General features: G+C 40.5%; 1 protein-coding gene across 1 annotated transcript in view; it reads right to left on the reverse strand.

Moving 5' to 3' along the window:
- Positions 1-21,991, reverse strand: part of Abca12 (ATP binding cassette subfamily A member 12) — a 165,131-nt gene extending 143,140 nt beyond the window's left edge. Inside the window, exons 1-2 of the mRNA XM_075951808.1 lie at positions 21,709-21,991; positions 7,138-7,231 (exon numbers count right to left, since the gene is read on the reverse strand). Coding sequence (XP_075807923.1) covers positions 7,138-7,231; positions 21,709-21,777 — 163 coding nt within the window. The 5' untranslated portion in view covers positions 21,778-21,991. The remainder of the gene's footprint in view (positions 1-7,137; positions 7,232-21,708) is intronic.
- Between the last annotated feature and the right edge of the window lie 712 nt (positions 21,992-22,703).

Below are 22,703 nucleotides of genomic sequence, written 5' to 3' on the forward strand. Positions count from 1 at the left end.
ATAGGGCATTCTTATATTAATCCACAATGGAATTCCAATTGACCAGAAAGAAAGAGAATAATATTCTGGCATTTCTTCCACATGGGCTGCTTCACTCTAAAAATACACTGGTTCATTCATCAAAGACAAAGGACATGATGTGACCTAATCAGAAACAATGAAAAACTTACACAGCAAAGGCAGCATGGGTGACTGAAGTTTGGTAGGCCAGGTTCCCTGAGTGTTGCTAGGGAGGGAGTTTTAATGAACAGTCACTTGGGAAGAGGTAGTCAGCCAACCGTGTCTCTGGTCCCTCATCCATGAACCAGTCTGGGCTGTCTACTCTCCAGTAAGTGAAAGAGAACTGGAATGATATTCTTCCCTCTGGATCGTGGTTTTGAACAGATATTGACGAAAGAAACTAAGATTGGTGGGCTCAGAAGGTGGTGTTACTATTCTTATAAGAGCATTTAAAACAATTATCCAGTTATTCTTGCCCATAGATGTGGATATTCGTGTCCCTGTGTTAGAGTAGCAGGAGGGGAGGTTCTCTGCTTATTTTGAAGGGAGAGCCAGAATAAAGTGTGAAAAAGACAAGACATGGGTAACTTCCATATCAAACTCCAGTGTAGCCCTTTGAGAAGATTGTCAGACAAAGCTCTCAGAGTGGGGGCAATACAGGAAGGATAGAGAGTAAAATAACACAGCCACCCACTCTCCTCATTCTCTACTTGATAAACCAAGTTTTCTTGTACGGTGAAGGCATTTCTGGTTATCTGATGTAACTTTGTGTACCTAGCTCAAGAGAACATGAGTTGAGAAACCTTTTCATCACACTGCCTGGCATTAGGGTGTGACCGTCTATGCTGCAAGAGAGTCACGGCTGGAGCTAAGGAAGTGGGCAACTGAGAGCCAGGCCCACAGCCTGCTGGGTAGGAGTGGGGGCAGAGCTATGCTCACAGTAGCCTCCGCTTGCTTACTTCAAACAGCTCTGAGAAGAAAGTCAAGGGGAACAGAGTCCAACATAAGCTCCACCTTGTTTCTATGTGTCTCACACAGTTCATCTTCATGTCGTCATGGAAAGTGTCAGCAAAGCTTTCAAAGCATTCATTAACGTGATTTAAAAATGAAGGACTGGGTACAAAATTCAGAAACAATCCCAGATTTTTTTGTAAATTTCTTAAACAATGTACAGACTATTAACTTTCCTACATAAAAATATCAATGACTCCCATGGATTTAAATTTTAAAAAATCTGTAATAGAAATTTCCAGACAGACCTAGTTTGGAATGAGTAATGAGACTCTAATTTTTATTTTCAGTGTACGCACTATAGACATTTTGGCATTTTAATTTTTTTATTCTTTTCTCTCTTTTTAACTTTTTAAATTAAGATATAATTACATCCTTTCCCCCTTTCTTCCTGCCCATCCCTTCTATGTACGCTCTCTTTTCTGATAGCACAGATATTCACCCATATCTGCCAAGTACAACTTCAAAGCCAGGGGAGCTGTTTGCTGCTCACTCACGACTCATTTACAGAGTGTTTTTACCAGCATCTGGGGGTGAGTTTGTTATCCAGTTTCCCAGAACAATCTAAATTGTATCCTCTCTTGACTTGCTGAGTCTCTATTTGTTCCTTATGCTAAAAGCTGAGCTGTATCTGATGATTCTGAGGTTAAAAGGTGGTCGCTGCTGCCAGCGTACTTCCTGTCTGATAAGTGAGTTAAGGTTGTCATCAGTCATGCAAATACAACCATCAGTCAATGCATCAATGACAGGCGTAGTGAAAGTGGTTAGAATTTAAGTAATCGTTAGGGGCTAATATGTGCATCTATGTTCTAATAGGCTTTGAGCACGTGAAAGAAACAACCAAATAAGAAAGAACATGGAATGAGAAGGCCATTCGGATGATTTTTCTTCAAGCATGGGTACCCTACCTCAGAACAGAAAGGTCAAGTTGATAAAATTCTGACTATAAAGGTCTTGAACCCAGAGGATTTCATGATACGTGGGAAAAGAGAGAACTAAGGCATGACCCCACACCTCTCAGCTACGGAATCAATCCAGGCATGAGATGACTGGACTTTTATGCCAGAGTGAAACAGGAAGGATAGAACCATGCAGGTAACTCCAGGGCACATTTCATAAGACAGATTCTGACGTGAGAGGTTCTGGGAGGTGATAAAAGAGAGAAGCCCAAGATGACTCAAATGTTTCTAAACTGAGAGACTGGCTGCTGGTGCAGGGACAGATGAGAATGGAGAAATCAGATGGGGCAATGCCCAGCAAGTGATGAATAATACTGAGCCCTGAGCTGCCCAGAGCAACTCCTTTCATCCCAGGTACAGCAGTCTGTATGGACCCCTCAAACCACCGAGTGAGCAAGAATTTCACCTTTCCTTCTAATTTTCCCTAGACCCACTAACAGAGAAAGAGTTCACCATCATGGCCAAGACCAACCCATAAATTTCAAGCCAATTAAGCGAGTTGGGAAAATGACGAGCCCTGGGTCTCTCAATACTTCCACTGACTCATGTTAGTGCCAGAGAACAAAATTACCTGAAAATCCAGTACACAAGACCTTACCTTCCCTACCTGGGATGACAACATCCCAGGCAAAATCAGCAGGAAAAAATGCCTCATCTTCCTGCCTTTCTCAACTCTCACCCACAAGAGATGCCTCATAGCCTAAGATGACTCAAGAGCTTCTGCTTAACAACCGGGCGTCATAGCTAAACCGACTTGCATGGATCCCGTAGACCTGCCATTGTTCAGTAATTTCAGTCTTCCTCAAAACATTGTTTCCTCAAGCTGCTGATAGGTAGAAAAACCAATTGAGGTCACTTTTCAATCTATAGCAATGCTGATAGATGATGGGCAGAAGAAAGCAAAGATTGAGCCAAGCCTCGGGATCTCAGTAGTTGGTATCAACAAACTAAATAAATGCACAGATTTGTAGTGGGGAAACTGGGTAAAATTCCAGGCCTGTACTTGTGAGCCCTAGTGAGTTCTTAACATTTGTGGAGTTTCATTTTCTTTTCTTTTCATTCTTTTTTTTTTTTGAATTTCAAAATATCTCAAAGAGGCGATGTATTGACTGAGATAATATGAGCACAGGCCCCAGCATCTGTCTTCCGCATAGTGTTATCTAGTAAATACTCCCTGGTATCATTTTCCTGGGTCCCTGCATACAAAAACTATGCTTGGTGGTCAAAATACAGGCTGGAAATGCTACCTGAGCTTGCCTTCATCCAGTCTATGAAGTTATATCTGGACAGACAGAATTCAGTGTAACCCTATGATAGCGCAGACTGATGTAATTCAGCTGACCCTAGTCTGCTACCAGCTCGTTTCAGTTCTGACGTGTGAGGTCGATGCATTTGCTACTCTGTAAGGAAGCAGGTGTATTAGGAAATGTTAGCTTTTAACACATTTGTCTTTTAATTCAGTATGTGGTAATATTTATATAATATACTTTTCATTATACTATTAGTAATATTTTCAACCACATGAAAATAGTTATTAAAATCATACACAAGAAAATACAATGTCTTGTTTTTCAGGACTACATTCTCTGGCATCTGCTTGTCTCCGTCCGACAATAACTTATTAGTCTTATTAATAGTCCCGCAGTGGCCAGCATGCCCTGGACCTTCTGAATATGTGTATAATAAAAGAAGAAAACTCTGTGGTATATTATAGCTGAGCTTTATCTGAGTGTGTGCTGGAGAGGTTTGCTCTGTTTGTTTCACTTTGCTCCGTAGCATGGAGTCTGCACTTTGAAGTTCATCTCTTGACAAGTTCCTGCATGTGGAGATTGCAAGAGGTTGGACCGACTTCAAAGTTGGTGCCATAGCCGCTTTCTGCTGGAACGAAGGAGAGGCCTGAGTGCCTGCCTACCAGGCTTGGGAGGTTTCCTCTTCCTGAGATTTGCAATATGCAAGAGCTGTTTGTTGTAACATGAAAGGTTGAAAGAAGGCAGAGGGTAGCAAGAATAAGCTCGCCCAGGCTGCCACAGCATCACAGTCTACACTGGCTTCCTCACTCACCCCAAATCCAAACTTCTTTAGTGGCAAGGCTTCAAAAATACTACAGAGGGAGTCTTTTGAGTTACTTAGTATATTCTTCCGAGTGGTTTACAGAATCCTACGGGCCTGCCAAGCTATTCTGAGAGCAGAATGTGGCCGTGGGATTACAAACGCCGTTCTCATCATGACCAAGTTTCATCAAAGGGTGTAGTCTAACGCCTCATCTTTATTATTCCATTGCCCAACCAGTACTGTAGCCCAGAAAGGGTTTTGCCTCTTTAAATCAGGATCTGATTTTCTGTGATACTAAAGTCACAGTGATGCAGCGTGAGTCAGAGCATGCTACACTGAATACTAATATGAAGAAAGACTCCTAGTGCACACCTCGGAGCCTTTCTTCATGTTTCCCGATTTCATGACAGAAGAGCTTACATTTTTAACCCTGGGTGCTTAGTCCCCTTTTACTGATGTAAGTGATGTGATCTGAAAACCAAGCACTAGCTAGGAGACGTAAGAATCATGAGTTTTTGTAGCTTAATACCAGAGTCTAAAGCCAGGCTGCCTCAGTCTGGCTCCCCCGCTCATCATTTCAATCCTAGTTCAGCTTCTCGGCTCTTGGGTGAATCAGTTTTCTCACTTACTAAATGGATAATCGAGTCATCACCTCCTTGGGTGTCTGCCAAGGAGTATGAGATCAATAACTATTTATTATTATCTTCTTTTCTAATTGATCTTTCCATACTATAAATAAACGTGAGACCCAAAGCAAGTACAACCAAAACAACAACACAAAAACACCTAAATCCAAACTTCCATCGAAGAGTTACACTTCTTACTATCAGAGTGAGAGTGAGTGCGGGATGGGCAACCCGTTCTACATTCGTCTCCAGATCAACACTTTCAATAGTATAATTGGGCATTCGTTTTTCTATTAGTTACGAGTTAAAATCCTGAGCATCATTTTCTTTGATTCTTATTTACCCAGATCCAGAGAGGGTTAATTGTTTAAGAGACTTCACATAGGCTCAAAATCTCAAAAATAAACAGCAAGCAAAGATTACTGGTTTCCTTTACCTTCTTCTTGTGTCCACATGATTCAATTTTGTCAAATCGCCATCTCTCCGGGCACTGCGAGTCTCATGTGTAATAACAAACCAATCAGCTATTTTTCTTTTTTCTTTTATGACAAGGCTCGAGTGGTCTAAGAGGCTAGCAAACACACGTCCAGTGTTTGGACTCTCCACGTCCAGACAAGTTCACTTTATATCCCGTTATTACTACAGGGTGCTAACAGTTATACAATACTGTGATTCTCTCCTCCTCTCTGGTTCTATGTTTCTCTGAGAACCCTCCAGATCAGGCCTGGAGACAGTGCTCACACTTCTGTTTTTCACTAGCTCAGTGGAAGGCTGAGGTCTCTGCATGGTTTCCTCCATTCATTTCTAACTCCTACCGGTTTAAGACCACTCAATCCCAAATTTTAAATTTCTCTCCTGAAAATTTCACAAGAGAATTTTAGGTATCTGGGGGGAAAAAACTTTTAAAACAAGACAATAGGGAAAATGGTTTGAACTGTCACTATCAGTATCCAGCCCACTGCCTCTTAAAGTTCTCGACTCAATTGTCAGTCCACACTGATTGTATTATTGCTAGGGTTCACGTTTCCCTTCTTAAATCTTATATACCGAAGATGTAAAGGACCCATAAACTTCAGTAAATATGCCACCAATCTGCTACAAATAGCTAATAATGCACACAATGCAGAAAATGAAATCATGCTCTTTTAAACAACTTAATTAGTCCTCATTGACAACTTTTTATAAAGGGTTATGGGAAAATCCTTCAGAAACAAAGGGTGCTATTAGGATGTAAGGAATTGCTTACTCTAGCAGCAAAGGTTTAAATGCTTTACACTAACAGAACTGGTATTTTCTGAACTATCCTAGGGTGCATGATCGAAACAGATTCCACGGGGTTCTCCTCCTACATCTCCTGACCAGATGACTGAAAAATGACTGTGCTTATTCTAAAGTCAGTAGCCTATCACTGTTACTCGTCCAAAATTAATTCAACTTTGTATTTTGGTACACCCCCAGCTATTGTAATTATTTGAAGATGGTTCAGTAAAGTTATTTTATAAGGATCTTTTGAGGAAGTAACTACTTTGAAACATCTGTCTAGTCTTTTCCTCCCAAACTGAAAAAAACTAATCCCCAAAAGAAATAAACACCAAGAGCAATCCACTAGAAGCAACAAAGCCAGATAATTGAGGTTCAAAACTCCCCCTCTGATGCTAAGGACTTCCTGAGTTCTTCCTGCATCTCTGTGTCACGTCCAAACAAAGATAGTGGAATGAGTTAGGCAGTGTGTCCACTTTATAACTGAGCAGTGACTTCACTGAAGAGAAACAGCCCTAATTGGGAAACAACCTTCTTTCAAACAAAATGCATTGACTTATTTGCGCTGCTCAGCTCTCACCAGAAGGACAGAAGAGGTGTCTGTAGGTGTTTACAGCCCAGAATTTTGTTTGTTCAGTTGATCAAATATGAGTCTGTGTTTTCTATTAAAGGAGTGAAGAATAATGGAGCCTATGGTGCCTGCTCTGTGTTGCCCCATGGTAAGACAGCTCATGCTGTCTCTCCGTGTCTCATATTTTTTCTAAATAACTGTGTAAATACAAAATTGTAGGGTTGTTTTTCTTCTTTAAGTTAATGTCTTGCTGTGAAGTCTGGGCTGATATCTAACTCAAAATTCTCCTCTCTCAGTCTTCCAAGTGCTGGGTTATAAACATGAATCCCCACATCTGGCTCAGGTTCAACATTTTTGTTGCTTGAGAATTTTAAGCATGTATATAATGTGTTTTTATCACCCTCTGTTGCCGCCCCCAAGTATTTCCCTTATCCTCCTATCTGGACCACTTTTTCCACCCAGCCTCTTGTGTTCTTTTCTCCCCAGAGTCCACTCTTTGATTTAAAGAACTTGGAGGGAAACCCACACAAATGTTTAATGCAGCTACTGCAAAGAAGAAATGCCATTAAAAAAATAGAGTTTAGAATTGAGCATTGACATGCCACAAGAATAAATTTTAAGTAGAATACAAACATTAGGGAAACAGCTATTTACTTACAAGTTGGTTTTGCTGTTGGTGGAAATTTGGTCCGGGTAATAGCCAGAATTATGAAAATAATGACTGGCCATAAGATCAAAACAAGTGTCCAAAGCTGCAAGGCAACAACAGAGAAATGTTACAGTACTGACAGTAAATTATATACACACATATCAAACAAAAACCTACTGAATACCAAAAGACTGTCAAACCACAATATTCCAACACAGGCTAGATATGTTACTACCTGTATTATCAACAGAAAAATAATGAATTTCATAAATGCAGGCAACTTATTAAGAATGTTTATTTCAGATCTAGTCTTCAAGTGTTCATTCGAGCTTCCCTCTCTGGTTACCAATCCTGACTGTCCCACGAGTGATTATTTTAAACCTCAAATAACATCAGCAATCACAAAACAATAAATAAAAAAATATTTTAGCATTTTCTATTTGTCTGTTGGGTAAGGCTCAGTGTCCTAAGTAGTGTATATGAAATATAGCATAATTTCAACTTGGACACATCTTACTATTTCCAGTGTCAGCATTCTAGACTCTGCTACAAAGACTAGCATGTAACCCTGAGTAACAGCCCAATAAATACTGTTGAATGAAGTAGTGAATGAATGAGCCAAGAGAATGAATGGTTGAGTCAGAGAGTGAACTGTAGCTCTTTGCCACCCCAGAGTAAAGTACTGTGTGCTTGCATTGTAGAGCCTAAGTTATTGTTATGGTTGAAAGAACCAACAGCTCATTTATGGGGAAGACAGTGTTGTATTCATTCTTTAATTTTCATACCTGGTGTAAAATAGGCTCCCAAGGAATGTGTGCTGCCCTGAAACTTCTATGGGAGAGTTTCTCTCTCGGGCACAGAGACAGCTGCTTCCTTTCCCAATTCAGACACACAGGGAGATAGACCAACCCCAGTGGGTAAAAATCCTTGCCGTGTGAGGCTAGTAACTGAGTTCCAGAACACATAGAAAGCAGCAAAGGGCGACTTGCTTCCACATGGCTGCCCTCTGACCGCCACACACACACGCTGTGATATATGCACTTTCCCATGCACATCATAAACACACACATACACAAATAACGATAATAATAACAATAATAGTAATAATAGAGATTTCTGAAGTCACAGTTGAGCCGGGCGGCACAGGTCTGTATTGGAACTGCTCAGAAGGCCAAGGCAAAAAGAAGACATGTTCAAATGCTGCCTGTGCCGCTGAGTGATTTTACCTTGATCCTGGGCAATTCAGTGAGACTGTCTCAAAATAAAAAGAGGCCTTGTCTAATTTGTTTAAGGCCCTGGGTTCAAATCCTTAGGATCGAAAAAACCATTAGCTCACTTTTCAGGCCTGTAATACTGGCTCCTCAGCAGTGAGAATGACGTATTCAAAAAAACCGTAAACTGTACTGTTCAAATAGCTGTGCTGCTCAAGTCAGCACAGAGCACAAACTTTGCTTGTGTTCGACTCAATTAAACGTGGACCCCTCTTTTGGCCTGGTTACACTGTCAGGGTTCGATTGTTTCTTACCACTTCTCAGAGCAAATCTTAAATTTTCTCCCTGAGGCTCTTCAGTGTTGCAAAACCAATCCAAAACCAATCGGTTATTGATCCCCGATTATCAATACTTCGGTAACTCCCAACTGGCAACTGCACCAAAATCTCTGCTGAAAATCTAAGAGAATGACTCTCCCCACTGGTAGGTAGGTAGGTAGACTTTGGGTATAAGGGTGAGTTTTGGTTTTGTTTTTTAAGATTGCAGACATCCTTTTAGCTCCGAGACATCTGACGTTTGGTTTGATGGGAGCTGAGATGCACCCGGACAGGTGGAACAGCTTCCTGTAAAGCGACAGCTCTCAGACAGTGATGAGCACACTGCCTTGCCTGGGGATCTCGCAAACATTCCCATGTGGGCTTGGTAGATGTGAAAGGCGTCCTGAGGGCCTGCATGTCGAAGGCTCCCAGGGAGGTGGCATTGATGGTCCACAGACTAAACCCTGTGCAGACAGGAGTTAGGGGCACAGAGTTGTCTATTAGGTCTTAAAACATTTTTGCTGGAAAGTTTCCTTGAGAGCATCTGATGGATAGAATTCCAGGGGCATTTTAGAGTTTAAATGTGAGGAAACATTACATTTTTATTATCTGTCACTTGTAATTAAAATTTCCAATAATAATGCATGTAGATGAGGGACTCAGACGCCATTCGGTCTATGGCTTTAGCAGCATCGGAACTCATGGATGTTTGAAAACCACATTAGGATTGTTGGAGCCGCCCCAAGTACTATTCCTACTGATTAGCGTGTTGAAAAGGTGCTTCTGTGGAGTTGCCACTAGACCTTTTATTTAATGCTGTTATTTAAAAAAAATACACGTTACCATATAACAAATTCTCTTTTGACACTTTAATAACAATTTTGATGTAGTTGGCCTTGTTTACAATCCTATTTATTCAATTTCTTTTTGTTTTGTGAATTGTAAAGCATCACTGTTAGAAGAGCCACGGACTACCGCAGACTGCCAAACACAAGAAAAGCATCAAAGATGCTAAGGACTCTTAATCTGATATAGCTCGTGTCTTCTCTTTACCAAACGCTAGCAGAACTTGGCCAAATCATACACTCATTGGGTAAACTAGTTGTGAGCATGGATGTGAACCTCAAAATACACAGGACAGAAAAATGTAGTATAATTATTGCACTGTTTTAAGGATTGAATCATTGCAGAAAGCAGACTGGAAAAAGGTATCAGTGCCACAGAATTATAAACTGTGTTGTTATTTTTACCTAGTCCTTGAATAGCAGACAAATTGGAGTCTGGTTTTCAAACATTCTGGATACAAAATACCTTTATACTTTATGTGACTCATTTGAAATATGGACTACAGGGAATTGAGGTTTTTTTTAAAAAAAGATTTAAAGAGAATATTCTTTTGGAATAGGAGGTGTGGAATCCATTAGTTGCTTTTCGAAGCATCTATTTGTTCTTTCCAGTAACCTCATGAGAATCAGCAACTGAGATAAACTATTCCAGACATCCACTTTCAAATGAGGGACTTGCTCCAAGCATTTCTTAAAGTTCTCTTTTTGATTGATCTAATTGGATGATTTTTTTTACAAGGGTGTTTTGGTAAAATTTGAAATTAATTTTAGAGCTATTTTAAACTCAGACAAAAATATATGGTTTAAGTCAGGGACATACATATATATATATATATATATATATATATATATATATATATATATATATATATATATAAAGTCAGTGTAGGCTGTGTTAAAGCAAAAAACAATCGCAAAACCTATAAGTAAATCCATTATCCCAGGCTTTTCCTAGGATTTTAGCTTCCAGAAGGTTTGAGGACATTGTTGTATACTGCATCTCAATGGGATAACTACTAAGCCTTCTGGACTGTGGTCTTGGGGATGTTAAAGATGACAAATTAATCACAAAAGCAGGAAATAAAGTTTAATTTTTTATAACAGTGGGGTTGCTTTCAGTCTATTTTGAGTATTATCATAAGCAATCAGAGAGCAAAGATGGTGTCAAATCTAAACACTGAACCAGTGAGCTGTGACTTCTGTTTGTTTGGCTAAAGGCGAATGTATCGATTTTATGCATAGTCACAGGTACTACTTAGCACTCTGTGGAAAGCCATTCCTGAAGGTTGTGTATTCTGTTGGTGTTTTAATTGTCTCGGTCTGTCCCTGTAAGTCATTTGTACTTCATCACCCTGAGTCTTGACATCTAAAGGCATGTGCACACTAGGTAACTAATTCCTTGGCAGGAGATGGTATTTCTGTTCCTCAAATCATTCACGATTTGTTTTCTATCTGAAATGCCCTGTTCTGTTACATCTTCCTCCATACATTCCTCAACAATTCAGTTTTATAACTCCTTGGATAAAGTCCTTCCACACTAGGACTGAAGAAGTCACAGTGGTCAAGTGAGAGAAATGGTTAATGGGGACCCAAGTGCTGAGATAGGGCAGGGTGGGACAACAGAACTCCAGTGGACTGAAGAGCACAGTTCAGGGACAGAAGAGGCAGTTGCTAGTGACTGGTTTCATATGGCGAAACTAACAAAGTTTTCCCCATCCGGGGGAATCCAAATTCTCACTATTGAGCAGGGGAATTATAAGCATGAAAAAGAAAGGACCTAGAATAAATTCAGTAGTGGTGGATCAGAATTATTAGCATGAGCATAAATTTAGAGTGACTAATTCTACTTATCAACTTGACACACCCGAAAAGAGGGAATCTCAACTGAATGGGGCTGCTTCCATCAGAAAGCCTGTGCATATGTCTGTGGGGACACTTCCTTGGTGGCAAACTGATAGAGGAGGACCCACCTCACTGTGGGCGGCACCACTCCTAGGCAGGTGGTCCTGAGAGCAAGTCGGGAAGAACCACTCCTCCATGGTTTCTGCTTCAGTCTTCCGCCTTGAGTTTTTGCCTTGGTTTCACTGAATTTTGAACTGTAACTTATAAGCTGAAATAAACCCTTTCCTCACCAAAGTTGATTTTGGTCTGAGTGGTTTAATATAGCAGCAGAGAACCAAGTTAAGACACTCTTCACTTCCAAAACGTATCGTAAAAGGTCATGATGGTCCTGAGTTCAATTCCCAGCAACCACATGGTGGCTCACAACCATCTGTAATGGGGTCTGGTGCCCTCTTCTGGCCATACACACAGACAGAATACTGTATACATAATAAATAAATAAATATTTTTTTTAAAAAAAAGTCATGATGGCATATCCATTAACGCCAGCACTAGAGAGGCAGGTAGATATCTGGGACTTTAAAGCCAGTCTGGGCTACATAGCAAGTCAAACAAAAAATTCTCAAAATAACAAATGATAGGTATAAATATGTATCCCTTATTTCCTGCTTTTCTACTTTATGATTCCAAAGTTCTCCATGCCCCATTGTTATATCATCCTCTCAGTCCTAGAAACAAAAGCTTTTTCAAGAAATCTTAGCTTCTTCCAGTTGACATTTGAAGCTATCAGTGATCATTGCTAGTTAACTACCACCATTTCCAGGCATGGACATAGAAAATACATGTGAAAAAGATAAAGAGAGATCTATTCATCAAGCAATTACTAAATAGATAGATATAGGTAGATGGAAGAAATGTAATAGTCATGCTATTCAGAAACTGTCAAATAATGAGAGCAGACACGGGACACAAGTACCAGCCCGTGAGAATACAAGTTTCAAATTTGATCCTATAAGCCAAATTTAAACATTAAAATTCAGTGTGGTAACAAAATACCTAGGGGTCACTGATTTAAATAAACATGAGCAAGCAAACAACAAATCAATAGAAGACTTAGAAGAAATGGAATGCATGTGTGCATTTCCCACAAGGGGGGAAGTTGGCATCGTGCACTACCAATAAAAGGCAATGGCAGAAGAGAGAACAGCATCCTTGAGTTTCTTGCCCAAGATAATCAACTGCTGTAAAACTGAGGAAATGACCAATGCCAAAAAGAACAACTCATGATCAGGTTCAGAGAATAAGGGTGACGGGTGGCAAGGGCAGATTGAGACACAGCTTCAGGCTGAAGGAAATGCGAACTGTGAAAACTTCATGCAGCTAGCTGGACAGGACCCTTTGTTCTAAAGGATGCAGTTCAAACAACTGCCAAAGCTTGAAATGAGCCTAGGAATCTGATGGCATTTACAGTATATAGAGAAAGAAAGAATGTAGGACTATATGGAAATAAGAACAAAGTACCTAGGAATCGGATGGTGTTTTACATCTGTATGTATAAGCCCATGCTAGCCTCAAACAGTTGTAGGTCCCAGGGACTTTTCTTTTAATTTGACACGATTTCAAAATGACCATCTAGAAATTATTTTAAAGATCTCTATATCTCTTCTTCAAAAACTCCAGATCCAATTTGAAAGCAGAAGCATAAAGATGAAGCAATAGCAAAAGAGATAACAAAGAAAGACACTTCACAGGCAGAAATCCTGTCTACCCAGGCAAAAAGTTGTTAAACATGGAGGATACTTTTAAGCTTTGAGATAAATTTGAGTGCACCATGAAAAGTCTATTCATGGGCTAGCAATGATCGGTAGTTCAACCATTCCTATGAAGTGTGGAGAAAGTGAACAGGATGGAGGGAGGATAAGAGAATGGGAGGGAGGTGAGGATGTTGAGTGGGGTGCTGAGTAAGGGTATTGAGTGGGAGTGTTGAGTGTTGTTTATATACAACTGCTAATGTGAAGGAAGATACATGTGTTTCATTTTTCATGGCTAATTGCATGCTAAGCAAGTATTCTACCACTGAACAGCATCTAGCCCCGTGATGTGTTGTTTTTGTGTGTTTTGTTTTTAATTAGTTTTTAGTTGGTGCACAAAACAAAGTATTTCATTACGACATTTCACACACATATATCTTGATGTAATTTGATCATATTCACCTTCAAGTTGGGGGAATTGAGGGCACTGCTAGGCCTCATTTCCATTAACTACACTCAGCAAAGTCATCACACATAAAAAGACATCAATCAAATGTAAACTCAGCCCATAATTTCCATTAAGAGTTGATCTGCAGTATCTAGCAACTAGAATAAATTACCAGTCTCGTTTACATCTGTAAGAGCTATTTTTACAAATCTTCGAGAAATTTCAAAGACTGGTTTTCTGGAAGAAGAAAAAAAGAAGAAGAAGCTTATGGTCTCAATATTCTGAATTCTGCTACCTTGTCAGAATTGTTCATTCTAATTCCTTATATCCTTCTGATTCTATTTGTGTTTGACATTGTTACTATCTTCTAATTATTTTACGAATGTGTAAGTTTTTTTTAAAAAAAGGTTAACTTTTAATACCAATTTTAAAACTTGAGAAAATGACTTTTTCACTTAGAGACATTTGCCCTAGAGCGGAGACTGACTAGGGGTAGATGGACTAAATTAGACTCACGGTAGGGTTGTATCCATTGCACATAGATTGTTGTTAATGAGGTTCAAATTCCTTAAAGTAGAGCATATGATCCCTGTCCCATTATCGTTGTACTATCTTCTCCTTCTTTACTCTTTGTGTATTTCACGCAGTCACACTATTACCTTGCCCTTCAGGATGTTGGTGTCTCTTGTACCACAGGGATTTGAAGTATGTTACATTATAAATGAATAGTACTCGGTATCAGTACTGAGTTTAGTTAGGGAAATTTTGCCTAAATAAAACCAGAATGACTAGCATGGCAGTCTTTTCTACTTTACCACAGTCTTGGAGACTCTTAAGGACTCTTAGACTAGAACATCCAAAGCAATAACGATTTACAAAAACTTTGTGTGTTCGTTAGCATGACAAAATTTGTTGAGCGCCTACTGCATGCCATGTCATGAGGATAAACAAATTAAAATTTTCAGTCTTTTGAGGAGAGGACACTTCAAAAAAAAGCAAATATCAAGTGAATTCAATGAACAAGGCCTTGGTGTAGGAAGGAGGGTGTGTGGAGGTAACACAATTAAAGGAAAGATCATTAAAAAACCTCAGAGATGGAAAAGGGGCCAATCAGAAGAAAGGACAGAGCAGGGGAAAGAAATCTTTCAAGCAAAGGGAACCATTGGGTTATGTTAACAGGTGGGAAAAGGGAAGACTATTCCAGGAACACACAAAATGACTCAGAGCCTGAACTGGCCATCTCCTGTGACCAGTCAAGACTTCAAGCAGGGGGAGTGGGCAACCAACCCAACCACATAACCTTTGGCCTACATTCTGTCCTGCCAATGGGTTGTGCTATAATTGAGTGCCTAGCCCAATTGTCATCAGAGAGAGTCATCCAGAAACTGATGGAAACAGATGCAGACCTATGGCAACAATAGGCAGAGCTCGGGAATCCTGCAGAAGGAGAGCATTGTAGGAACCAGAGATGTCAGGGATACCACAAGAAAACTCACAGAATCAAATAACCTGAGCTCACAGGGGCTCAGAGAGACGGAACTGACAACCAGGGAGCCTGCATGGGACTGATCTAGGGCCTCTGCATGTATGTTCCAGTTGTGTAGCTTGGCCCTCCTGTGGGACCCCAAACAGTTGGAACAGGGGCTGTCTCCAACTCTCTAACAAGCTTTTAGGACCCTACTTCTCATACTGGGTTGCCTTGCCCAGCCTTATTACATGGGGAGGTGTTTAGTCTTAGTGCAATTCGATATGCCATGTTCTTTTGATGCTCATGGGAGACTTGTCCTTTCCTAAACAGAAACAGAGGAGGAGTGATTTGGGGGTGGAAACAGAGGGGAGGTGGGGGAAGGGACTGGGAGGAGAAGGAGGAGGAGAAACTGTGACTGAGATGTAAGATAAATAAATGAATTTTCAAAAAGAGAGTTAGAGAGAACATCCTGATTTGTGGTTGTTCAGCCTCAATCCGAATGCTTCTAATGACAGCAAGACCACTGCCCTGTGAGACTACATTATTGGACAACACATTTTGTCCTTTATTTTTGCTTATAATAATGTTAAATCCTTCCTTCCTTTGTTCGCCATTCACTTAGCTTAGTTTGGCCTGTCTGCATTTGAGAATTCTCCAAATATCTGAAGAGAGAAGAGACCTCTTAGCTCTCAGGGAATCTTCAACAATTCTCTACTAAACCTTATTTCAAAATACACTTCCCTGAACTTTCAAGATGGCTCAGTAGATAAAGGCCGTGCCCCCATGCTTGACAGCCTGAGTCTGATCCCTGGACCCCACATGACAGAAGGAAAGAACTGACTCTTGCGAGTTGTCCTCTAACCACTACACATGTATCTCTGTGCACACGCACACGTGCACACACATGCACACACGTGCTCACACATGTACACAAACACATCTATACAAATAAATTAGTAATTTTAAAAGTATATCTTTCCCAGAATAAAATACTGTAGTTAGGTCGTCTTTTTATAATTGGTGTCAAAATTTCTTATAGAATCCTGAAGTATGACAGCTACTATGGATTGGCTGCCTAGAACACGTGCATGCTATTGCATAGCTAGCTTGTGTATCTCACTTAGCATAGCAAGCTCATTTCCTCTTGCAGACAGAGAAACATAGGAAGACTACGTCTTTCTGTAAGCCGTCAAGCCAGAGAGCTGATGCTTGAACCTAGGATCTGGCTTCAGCATCGGTGCAATTAGCCACTGAGCTGCAGAGATTAAACACTACAGAACAGAACTCTGGCTCACTTTGATCTGAATATTATATTTTTATTAGTTCATCCTTCAGACTAATAAAAGAGTTTTTATTATTTCAAAGCTAGAGAGCATTGAAAGTCATTTAAAGGTCTTCCTATAATCTAGAATCATAACTTTTTATTACAAACTTGAAAATAAAAGTTGTCCAACCTTCCATAACATAAAATACATTGCCTCTTTTTCCCCCTATCCCCTTCATTTTGCATTTCCCTGTAAGACAGGAATGACTGTTACTAGAAACAAAAAAGGATTCCAAGATTTTCATTCAAAATAAGAGCTCACTATCTTAAATCTGGTAAAAATCTTTCATTCTGCTTCCAAAATAAGGCATTAAAGCTGCCATGAACTCCTTAGTGAGCTGGGCTTTCTGATAGTCAAGGCTGCCATCCATATAAATAACTTAGCTAAAAACTAGGAATAAGTCATTTTTCTGGATTCTATACTTACAGAGTACAATGCCTTTCAGAAATTGGTAAATGTTCTGTGATGTAGATAGAAACAACATACTCTGTTGGGTTGGTAATGAACGGTTTTTTAATTAATATTTAAAGCTAGCATACAAGGTCGTGGGTTTCATGATGGTGTTTTCTTACATATATGTTATAGTGTGAAGCAACGCATTTATTGGACATTAAGCAAACTTCTACTGCCCCAATTTCTAAAGCAACTTGAGATCTCATTTGCTTTATATTTATTGGCAAAATTTAAACATGCATGTCTGCTGTGTATCCGGTTCCATAGTAGCACATATACCCTTTAGAGTTCTATTCAGGGGAAAAAAACAAACAAACAATGACATCTTGAATTTTGCATGCAAATGGATGGAAATAGAAAACACTTTACTGAGTGACCCAGACCCCAAAAAAAGGAATATGGTATGTACTCACTCATAAGTGGATTCTAGCCATAAACAAAGGGCATTGAGCCTATAGTTCGTGATCCTAGAGAAACTAAATAAGAAGGTGAAACCAAAGAAACAGATATAGTTGTCTTCCTGGATATTGGAAGTAGACAAGATCGCCAGACAAAAGTTGGGAGCAGGGTGTTGGGGTGCTTTGGGGGGAAGGGGAGATGGTGAGAGAGAGGGAGAAGGGGGGATTGGGGAAAGCTTGGGGGAATGGGATAATTGAGATGGAGGAAGGATGGATATGGAAGCAGGAAAGTAGATATCTTAATTCAGGGAGCCATTTTAGGGTTGGCAAGAGAATTGACTCTAGAGGGGTTCCCAGGTGTCCAAGGAGATGTCCCCAGCTTGTTTCTTGGGCAGCTGAGGAGAGGGCGCCTGAACTGGCCCTATCCTATAGCCACACTGATGAATATCTTGCGTATCACCATAGAACCTTCATTTGGCGATGGATGGAGATAGAGACAAAGACCCACATTGGAGCACTGGACTGAGCTCCCAGGGCCCAGATGAAGAGGAGAAGGAAGGAGAACATGAGCAAGGAAGTCAGGACAGCGAGGGATGTGTCCACCCACTGAGACGGTGGGGCTGATCTAATGGGAGCTCACCAAGGCCAGCTGGATTGGGACTGAATGAGCATGTGATCAGACCGAACTCTCTGAATGTGGCTGACAATGAGGGCTGACTGAGAAGCCAAGGACAATGGCACTGGGTTTTGATTCTACTGCATGTACTGGCTTTGTGGGAGCCTAGTCTGTTTGGATGCTCACCTTCCTAGATCTGGATGGAGGGGGCAGGACCTTGGACTTCCCACAGGGCAGGGAACCCTGACTGCACTTTGGACTGGAGAGTGAGTGAGAGGGGGTGGAGGGAGGGGGAGGGTAATGGGAGGAGGGAAGGAGGTGGAAATTTTTAATAAAAAAAATTTTAAAAAAGAGTTTCATAGCATATATTCATAGGAGGTACGGGCAAAAAGGATTGGAAATAGACAGAAAAAAACCAACTCTGAGTGATGATGACTGGAATAAAAAAATGAATGATTAAAAAAGAGAAATATCCTAGGATGGATGGGGGGGCTTGAGCTTCCCACAGGGCAGGGCACCCTGACTCTATAATGATAATTATAATTGATGCATGGTAGCAATATATTGAAAATGATGCTATAATAACTTTAAATTAGACTATTAGTGTAATATTCTTATATTTTTATGTTTATCGAAAAGGTCCACCATTAAACATGTAGAGGTAGGTTTTTTGGTTTAAAAAAAGGAAAGGAAAGGAAAGGAAAGGAAAGGAAAGGAAAGGAAAGGAAAGGAAAGGAAAGGAAAAGAAAGGAAAGAACATTTCTGAGCAGTTAAAAGAAAGGAAGCGCATCAGTGGCCCCCAGCTCCATGCGGTGAAAGGACTGGAGCCTTGGCTCACACAGGTCCTGCCTTATATTAAACTGATGTAGACTTAAACCGGGAGGACCACTTCATTCCAACTGGTTTTAAAGTAAAAAAATTTAATCCACAGACCAACCTTCTTAGGGTTTCCCCTCTCTTCCTCTAGTCACTCTGAAGAGAAAGATGGACAGAAATGGCAGAGTTGAGGGAGGAAGGGTCAAAGTTGATTTAAATGCCCTCATGGCAAATGTGGGAATGCCCATAGGAGTCACTTCTGTCGGGAACTGAACTGGAGTAGGATTCCCTCGTTAAGCACTTGGAGCAGAAAGCAATCAACTGGAGTTAATTTTTCCTTTTCAGGTGGGAAGTTTGAAATTAGAATCCACTCCTGACAAGACCTGAAGGCCCTATTTAGGACGGATCTTACCCTGTTTAACCGTCCGTCAGCACGCAGCTCTCCACTGTCCCATGCCTGCTTCCTGTCACTGAGTGACTGTCGAGTGTCCCTGCTGCTGTGCATCCTTCTAGAATTCATCTTCAGTTCCCCATTATGTTCTAATTGCAAACTCAGCAAAGTAACAACCGCATCTAATCGATCCTCTTTGCTCCCTAGCGTTTCTAGTGCCACCTAATACATTTTTCTCTTCTTGTAGAATACATTTTCCCAAAATAACTGAGAATTATTATTCCCAAAATTCTTTTAAATAGATAGCAATAGCTATGCCCTGCACCATAGATATGACCTCTTCTTTGGTGGACTGAACTCTGAGCAAAGATCAGAGAAAATAGGGTAAGTAAGCAAAGAAGAAACAGAGAAATGGTAATACAGAGAGCAAAGTCCTCACTGGGGAAATCTGATCTTGATCCTTGAATTCATGGTATGACCTTGAATAAGTCCCTTGAACTCTCTGGAACTCTGCAAAATTGTCAGTTACATAACCCTGAATATTTTAAAATTCTCATCTTTGGCTTTCTAAGTAAGAATAAAATTTATTTCAAGTATGGTTTTAAGAGAGAGGCTGACCCCCAGAATTATACCTCAACTGAATATTTAGATTATATCCTATCCTCATGTTCTTTCTCAAACCATATAGTTGTCTGTAACCCTGGTGGCATTTTTCTGTGCTGGTATAAGCACTCGTGTTCCACAACAGTGCTCTGTGTGTCTAAATATGTTGTACGTCTGTCCTTTCCTTCTTCTGCCTATGTTTCTGCATTCATACACTCCGTTATCTTCCTTTAAAAGCTTTCCTTCCCACAATCTTGCTTTGTGATGAAGCTTCTTTTAAGAATTAAAGAAGGTTGACGGGGTAACAATGCTAGAATTTTCTTTGACGCTCAGAAGGGCAGTAGCACACGCATCAATTTGAATTTTCTTAAGTATAAAAGTCCAGTCTTGGAATGCCATATTCAGAATTAATACACAGATAAAGATACTTGCATTTTCAAAGATTGATTAAGAAAAAGAATATTTACTGGAAATCTTGGTGTGTGTCTTGGAGAACTGGAGGTAAATGATTAAATTTTTAGAATCTGCAAGGAAATGTGTTATCCACTTCCTTTTTGGCTTTTGTTTCTAATGACTGAATTCTTATTAGCTCCATACCTTATGTAAATTCTTCTTTCCATTCACTGTTCCCATGGATTTCCTTTCATCATTAATTTGAATAAAACAAGATGTCCAAATTGTTCACCTCCCTCCGTAGTTTAGATTCATTAGAAAGCAATTGGGTATCTATGTCCACACTGGTATCTTTCCACACTCTAAGATTTGTCTGGCAGACATTGTGCCCATTTTGTAAGTGAGAAAACCAGTGCTCGGGTGTTAGATGCTGTGTCATCATGGGAGGAGTCCCAGCTCATGCTTGAGACATCCTCGTGCCCAGGACTGTGCTACCCGGCTGAATGACACCCAAAATCACCCACGTGGAAAGTATGGGGAATTTTTTTGTGCTGTTTTTACAGTTAACAAACAAAAAGTTAACAACTTTATCATTTTATGTCTATCACACTCATGCAATCATATGATTTAAATTTATGATTTAAAACCCTGCCTATCAAATTCACTAAAGTATGTAAGCATCTAACTAATTCCTTCTTTTAATGCATATATTAGGATGCTGGGATTCTGGCTCAGCAAGCCAGTATTCCGTGAGATAAAGTACCTGGACAAACTGTTGGGGTTTATGATGCATTTTATTTGTATGTCTGCATTACACAACTGAGGTCAGAGCGGCTGCTCTAAAGTGAAATGGATTCAGTGTGGTTTGGGATTCCCCTAGTTCTCACACATCTTTTTGAATACGTAATTCACAGAAACGTGTCCCTCCTGCCACCTTCCATATCCTATCTGATGAAGTTCTCAGTAGCTGACTTTGTAATTTAAAAAGTATGAATGTAAGAGCTCTAAAAAGATGTTAAAAGAACAACAAAGTGACTCAGTGATATTCCTAAAAGAATATATATATATATATATATATATATATATGACACATATACACTCACACACGCACGCACGCAAGCGAGCAAGCCAACACACATAATCTCACATCCAATAAATGAGTTTTATATACTTGAATTCCTTTGGAAGTTTTGCCATACTATCAGCCTTCAACTTCCTATCCTACTTTTCAACCAAGTTCCCATCATTTTTCAGTTTCTGCCGCATCTCTTCCCATCTCCAATGCATTCAAATGGAGCGTTCATTCGTCCCAGCGGAAATTCCCACCCCATTTCTAATGGCATTAAGAAAAATTCTGAAAACACGTTGGCTTCAATTCAGAATTCCACGCCAGTTTCAGTCCGTCCAGTAACAAGGTACAGCCTTTGCTTTGCCCTAGAATTGTCCTGATTTACTCCTTTAATTCACTCAAATCAAAGGGCTGCTTTGGGGACATGTTAAGACTCGCCCCATTAGCTGAAAGACAGACAGAGGCAAGCGTTCTAAGTATCTTGCTTCTGCTTTGAAAAAATGCCTTTAAGCTCTCTTCTGTCTACCTCTCATTGACATCACATGTTAGCACTGCCTGGAGTATTGCTCCGTGTCCCCCACACTCCCACTTTATACAAAACAACAACAACAAAATAAAATAAACGAATCCTCACCGGCTGTCTTTTGACACCTAGCCAGTTTTTCCACACCAGGATCCGAAGCTGATGAAACTGGGAAGCCATCCTTCAGACACGCTGAACAAGAAAATCCCTGTCTCTTCCTTCAAGCCTCAAGAGAAGAAGTGGTGTCCCATCCAACTTGATCTGTGCCAATGGGTTGGGAGCCTTTTCAAGGCATAGCGTCGCAGGGCCTGGGGCAGGAGACCCACAGCTCGTCTCTTCCCAGTGAGTTTGCTTTTCCTGTCAGTAAATCCTTAACCAAGAAGCTCTTCCCAAGCAAAACTATCTTCAGAAACGAGGCACCAGCTCTGTGTGCCTCTCAGTGGCTGGTGCTTACTGTAAAATAATGGCCAGTTGCTGCCTCCTGTGCGAAGTCCACACCACAGAGAGAATGAGTATCATTCAGATAATGCCCCACTGTAAAACTAACAAAAGGTGAGCCCACACCTCCTACTCTCCAGAAATTAGCCGGCTATCCACACCTCAGAGAACATGTCACCTGCACGAGGCGTGTCATAGGAATTAGGCGGGACCCTGGACGGGCCAGTAGGACTTGTCCTACATCCCCTTGCTTCTTCTGTATACACAGTGCTTGCTGTGGCAGGGACAGGGCACTAAGGATTTTACAGGTTCCAGAACCCAGTGAGTGGCTCCTGGAGTATTTGAAGTGTTGCTGAGATGTTTTAAGTCACTCAAAGCAGCGCTCAGATGCAAAGCAGTAATCTCAGCCCATCATTAGATGATAGATTGCAAAACCTCCACACTTTAGCCTAAAATTTAATGCTTTGGCTTGGGGGCTGGGACTATTGCTGACTGAGTCCGGTTCCTATCACAGAGTTAAGCATAATGCCAAAAAATTTGAAAATAAAAATTGGTGGTCAGCTAAAAGTAACAAGAACGACACAGTGTGGGTCCCTTTGTTTGGGTAGTCACAGTTAAAGGGGACACAAAGTGACCCAGAGTATTTCTGCTATCCTCTCTGCCTGGAA

The sequence above is a fragment of the Microtus pennsylvanicus genome, chromosome 17 (genome assembly GCF_037038515.1).
Source record: "Microtus pennsylvanicus isolate mMicPen1 chromosome 17, mMicPen1.hap1, whole genome shotgun sequence".
NCBI classification, from domain to species: Eukaryota; Metazoa; Chordata; class Mammalia; order Rodentia; family Cricetidae; genus Microtus; species Microtus pennsylvanicus.